Source organism: Psammomys obesus, unplaced genomic scaffold (genome assembly GCF_907164565.1).
Source record: "Psammomys obesus unplaced genomic scaffold, mPsaObe1.curated_primary_1811, whole genome shotgun sequence".
NCBI lineage: Eukaryota > Metazoa > Chordata > Mammalia > Rodentia > Muridae > Psammomys > Psammomys obesus.
Window position 1 is genome coordinate 12064223 of NW_026591598.1, and position 6049 is coordinate 12070271.

At 44.1% G+C, this 6049-nt stretch overlaps 1 protein-coding gene across 1 annotated transcript; it reads right to left on the bottom strand.

Annotated features, from left to right (window-relative positions):
* Nucleotides 1–4947: 4947 nt before the first annotated feature.
* On the bottom strand, nucleotides 4948–6043 carry Hmgn2 (high mobility group nucleosomal binding domain 2). Its single transcript, XM_055610893.1, has one exon. It carries the CDS (start codon nucleotides 6023–6025, stop codon nucleotides 5753–5755), a length of 273 nt encoding a protein of 90 aa, XP_055466868.1. The 5' UTR covers nucleotides 6026–6043; the 3' UTR covers nucleotides 4948–5752.
* Nucleotides 6044–6049: the final 6 nt, after the last annotated feature.

The following is a 6049-nucleotide window of genomic DNA, read 5'->3' on the forward strand; positions in this document are numbered from 1 at the left end:
CCAGGGGAGACATCCTGAAAATCTTGGCTGCAGCCATGAAGAAAGAAACCAAAAAGAACAACAAAACAGGTGACGTGAATGCTGATCCCTCTACATGGCTGAGACATGAATGTCTCTGTAGGAGCCCAGTAAATCTTGTTGGCCACAGATTCTCAGGACATACTATTACATGCTCTCCTCTCCTAGGGCATGGATGGGGGGTTAAACTACAGTTTGGTTATACAGTCCAAAGGAACTTATGAAGTCTGCTCAGACATAGAGCAGAGAATCGTCTTTAGCTGATTTGTACACAGTGAATATTACTTTTAAGTTTGTGTTTTCAGAACAAAAAGACCAGACGCCAACGAAGAGAAGTATCTCAGATGATCCAGCCTACCAGACTGCCTTAGTTACAGTTTTCCCCAAAATCTGCATAGAGGACAACTTCAAAACAGCTCGCTAAATGGTCCAGCCCCACAGACTGGTCCAGCCAGGACTTCAGTTAAGCCTTGCATTTCCTGTCACACAGAGACTGGACAGCAAATGATACAGCTAGCTCTCCCACTACCTAGCCAATATCCCAGTTTTCTTAGGGTCCCCCAAAGAGATGTTGCCCCCAGACAGCAGGAAGCAATCTTGAGGACATGATGCCCCTGATCCCAAGAAGTGGGATGGATAGTTTTTGGCCGTTCTATGGGTGATGGATGTTTATCGTCATTTAGGGGAGTCAGTCACAAGTTGTTAATGGTCTTGGTCAGGGAGGAAACAAAGTAAAGGGGGCTAGATTCATGGATCTTTTTCTCTCTCTTTCTTTTTCTTTATTCTTTCTCTCCTATCGAGTGTTAGGGAAAAGGGAGGGAGATGGGATGAAAAGAAAAAAAGGATATAGGAATGACAGGATAAAAGGGCAGATTATTGAATCTCTTTTCAAACTAAAGAGCATCAAGAAGTCAAATATTTTACATTACTATAGATTTTTGTATATTGATACAATTTTAAGGTTATTTTTGTTACAACATACTCTCTATATTTTAATTCTTGTTTAAGGTATTGTTCCTATGTAACTCATTTAAAAATGTAACGTAATGTTCTAGTCCTTGAAAGTTACTATTACAAGCTGTTTTGGATATTTAAGAAAAGCATGTTGTTAGTCAACTATAACAATCAAACTTGTAGTCCTGTTAGATACTAGTTTAGTGAATTAAAGGACTGGAGAGATGGCTCAGGGGTTAAGGGCACTGGCTGTTCTTCCAGAGGTGCTGAGTTCAGTTCCCAGCAACCACATGGTGGCTCACAACCATCTATAATGAGATCTGGCACCCTCTTCTGGTGTGCAGGTGTACATGCAGACAGACACTGTTTTCGTAATAAATAAATAAATAAATAGATAGATAGATAAATAAATAAATAATTTTTTAAAAAGCTTTATTTAGCCTCCTGTTAATGTTTTCAAAGTTAAGCAAATAGTAAATAGCTGGAAACAAATGACATTTGTCTATTCAGTTATACTGAGATAGCTGGGTGGTCTTCAAAAACGTTAGTCATCTACAGAATATGACATTTAAGACGTTTTAATGACATAAGGATTTTCCTGGCAGTGAGACATGTCAGCTCCTGACAGCATTCCTATTCTACTTCAGAGAAGATGATGGACATTGAAGAACCTCCCTATGGCGTTTGCTTCAAGTGTAGCAAAGCTAGCCACTGGGAAAAAATTGCTGGCAAACAGAACACTGGAAAGTTGACGGCTGAACCCTGCCGAGACAAGGTAGGCCAGTCCTTCAAAGTTCCTGCTTCACAAATAAGTCTGTCAGATATTCTGGGCTGAAGATGGATGCCCCAACTTTACAAAGGATTTTTGGGTGACTGTCCAGGCAGCCAGAAGTCCCTGTCATTTCTATAGTTTTGGAAGTTGCTTGCTCTGCACTTCCTGTAGCCGATAGTTTTCGTAATTGCTCTTATTGTGTATAGTTATTATATATAGTGTATTGAGAGTAGAGCCTTTCATTGAACTAGGAGGAGGAGACGTTTAGCTCATCTTTTTGGTCACGGTGTACAGGTTGTCTTTGTGTCCTCAGATGCTGAGCTCTGTACCAGCAGAGAGCTGGGTACAGGCTGGACTTCGGTATTGTTACTTTTATTTATGAAGCATCAACGTCGCAGTGTTTTTTAAATACACTTCCCTCACCTGATTGATTTAATGAAGAGCAGATGGCTTAGGGCTAGGCAGGAGGGACTTGCAGGCAGGGAGAGGACTTGCAGGACTTGCAGGCAGGGAGAGGAACGCAGAAGTAATCAGGTGTGGGGCATTTGCCAACCAGACAGGGAGGGAGTTGGACTCACAGGGATGTAGTGAGAGGCAACGGGCCACATGACAAACGTGGGTTAGAATAAATGGGGTTAATTAAGTTATAGGAGCCCACTTCGAGTTGGCCAGCTAGGGCCCAGGCTATAATAAATAACGTCTGTGTCATTATTGGGAGTTGGCAGGATGAGACTATCCAGCAGTAGAAAACAATGCTGCAGGGCTGGAGAGGTGGCTCAGCAGTTAAGAGCTCTGTCTGCTCCTCCAGAGGTCCTGAGTTCAACTCCCAGCAACCACACTGTGGTTCACAGCCATCTATAATGGGATCTCATGTTCTCTTGGGTCATGCAGGTCCTGAGTTCAATTGACAGAAACCACATGGTGGCCCACAGCCATCTATAATGGGAATCTGATGTTCTCTTCTGCCATGAGGGTGTACATGCAAACTGTTCATATGTATAAATAAATAACTCTTAAAAAAATGATATATTCCAAAAGACCAGATTCTTTCATTATATTTAAAGAAATGTTCAGAGAGGGTGGGACCGGGAGGAGATGAGGGAGGGGCCTACAACTGGGATACTAAGTGAATAACTGTAAATAATAATAACTAAAAAATGTTCAGAATAGGTAAATAGGTAAATCTTTATAAATAAGTGATTGGTGATTACCTAGGGTTTGGGGAGGTGGGAAAGGGGCATTGACCACAATGACCATGTGACTTCCGGGTGCAGGAAAGGAATGATGGAAACATTCTGGCATTAGACTAGATGGAGGTTATCACCACACAACTGCACACAGCACACACGGAACCTCCCGTGGCCCCACAACTCAGAGGACAGGTCTAGAGGCCACAGGATATGAAGCTGTACATGAGCAGGACTTCTGTCTTGTGTTCATCTATGTCAGCGGTGGTCCCCAACCTTCCTAAGGCTCCGACCCTTTAATAAATACCGTTCTTCATGGTGTGGTGACCCCGGCCATCAAACTATTTTGATTGCTACTTCATAACTGCAATTCTGCTACTTCATGAATTATACGATGTTCAGTGATATTCTCAGGCAACCCCTGTGACCCACAGGCTGAGAACTGTTGCTTCAGCTCTAATGAAACACAGGCTGCTGAAGACCTTTCTAAAAAGGTTCTCCCCCACTTTCCCCCCCTCCCCGAGGAAAAAAACTTGAGATCCTGCCTCTGGGTGTTGGGGAGTATGGTGTATTTCCAGAAGACTCAGGCCAGTTGGTTAGTATGAGTTCTGTGCGCGACTTGGTTCATAGACTTCCTCTCAAGAGCAGAGACTGGGCAGCATGGTGGTGTGGCTTGCCATCAGTCTCAGCACTTGCAGTAGAGGCAGCGAAGATCTGAGTTCCAGGCCAGCCTGGTGCAGAGCAAGTTCGAGGGCACCAGGCCTACATAAAGAAACCGTCTCCAGGAAAATAAATAAAATGCTGGTTACAGTGGGCTTTGAGTTGGGAAGGGTCCACCTTTAAAGTTAAGTTTATTTTTATTTTTTAGGCACAGGTGCTTTGCCTGCCTTTTTCTATGTGATTATTTTATTATTTGATTATGTTGGGGTCTGGTCTGGTGCTCTTATGTATTCAGACGCTAAATTCTGGTCGCCAAGATCTCGTTGCTATCTGGATTAGTACATTCTCACGTACACCAAAGTCATGTTGTATAAACTTTGATCCCCAATATTTTCTATTTATAAAAAAAGCCTGGAGCTTGTAGCTGGGCAGAACAGAGGTAGGCGGGGCTTCAATGCCTGGGCTGGGGATCTCGGGAGGTACCATGGAGAGAAGAGAAGGAGAAAAAAGATGGAGAAAGAGGTTGTGGCCTGGTGGAGCAGACGCAGCCTAGACAGGACTACTTATTGCCAAGTAACTTGGGAAAGCAGCTGGGAGCTATCCAGACTAACTCAGGAAATTAGTTTAAATCATACCTGCCCAGTCACTGCACAAATGCTCTTTAAATAAACCGGTAGGCCTCCGTAGCTTCACGTTTGCTCAAACACCAACCTTAACCGTAAGCACCAAGCCAGCCCACAGGTTCCTGTCTGGAACTGTCTCACCAGTCAAAATGAGCAAAGCCCAAGATTCTTGACAAGTGCACTTACACCCACTGGCTCAGAACACCCCTCCCAAAGCTTCAGGCACTCCTGTCACCTTGACCTTTTGATGGGAAGAGAAGGAGGCATCTTCCAGAAGCCCCGGAATTTACGTTAACTTAAGTGTTATTTTATTTTTTGGCTTTACAAGACATGGTTTCTCTGCGTAGCCATGTCCTGCCTCTACTTCCCTGAGTGCTGGATTAAAGGTGTGTGTCACCATGTCCAGCTAGAAGCCCAGTGTTCCTAAACTTTGCCACGAGCCAAGAAGTCCTAATGTTGTTGAAGTCAGCACAGCAGTAGACTGTCAAACCCTGGAGCACTACCCCAAGAGCAGACTCCCTGGCGGGATGTCCAGCAGTCCAAACCTAACCTTCACATGTAATACACTTCAGGGATGGCCGCACCCTTGAACAACAACTTCCCAGCACCCACTTCTGGGAAGCATACCCACCCCCACTCTGACTAGATCCAAGACCAACCCATCAAACCAAGACACCTGGAAGCCAGGTCCCCCAGGGCTGCGAAGAAGAGATCAGAGGCAGCATTCCAAGCCTAATGTATCCAGCTTTATTAAAGATACTTTCCATAAACAATCATGGTATTTCAGGCAGGACATGGGCAGACAATCATTAACAGTATACAAGAACTTCCAACTCCCTTCTTGTATAGACTACCAAAATCAGAAAGCCACTATAAAACCCAATGAAATCTTCATTCAATGCTTTGAAAAGGGGGAAGTAGCTTAGAGTGAGGGTTGACATTTCACATTAAGGATGTTGTTTAACAACTTTTCACAAGCCGACCCTGACTTTCAGGAAAGGAAACGAAAATTGATATGCAATCTGAAGATCCACAATTTTTTATAAAAGGAACCACCGTTCTTCTGAGGACACTCATGATGTCACTGCAAAGTCCAGATCGCCCAATAGACCGGAAAACCAATTTGGGGGGGGGGGGTCAGGTTCCAGCAGGTCTCTGGTTTTAAGGGAGTTAAGTCAATGTTGACGGTACAGGGGGAGGAGAATACAAAAATGAATTTAGTTTCCCCACACCACAAGGCATTTTGTGCCATGGCGACCACATATGCCAACACCTCGATGTCCCTTCTGGGAGCCAACAGAATCTTTCAGAATTATCAGGGAAAAATGTTTTCCATCATCAATCCAGCTTGGGAGACATTTTGTTAGTGACACGTATGTTCTTTTCCCCCAAACAATGAAGTGTTCTGTGTGCTAACACCATAGCTTTAAAAAAAAAAAAGTAAAACAAAATTCTGCATTTTTATAAAACTTGATAAAAAATAGTATTTCAAACTGTACAGTCACCAGAAGTACACAGTTATCAAAAATGCACACACATCACTTGGCATCTCCAGCACCTTCAGGTATCTGTGCCTGATCTGTTTTGGCGTCTCCATTTTCCGCAGGATTATTTGCATCCTTACCGGCGTCAGCCTTCCCTTTCTTCCCCTTGGGTACCTTCTCTCCCTTCTTTGCAGGGGCCTTTTTAGGCTTGGGCTCTGGCTTTGGAGGAGCAGGTTTAGCAGATAACCTTGCAGATCTTCTCTGTGGCTCATCCTTCACCTTGGCTTTATCTCCTTTAGCATCCCCTTCGGCCTTTCTTTTGGGCATGGCGACGGTGGGGGACGTCGGCGC

Coding starts and splice junctions, on each gene's coding strand:
- Hmgn2 (XM_055610893.1), bottom strand. CDS start 6,025: ATGCCCAAAAGAAAGGCCGAAGGGGATGCTAAAGGAGATAAAGCCAAG.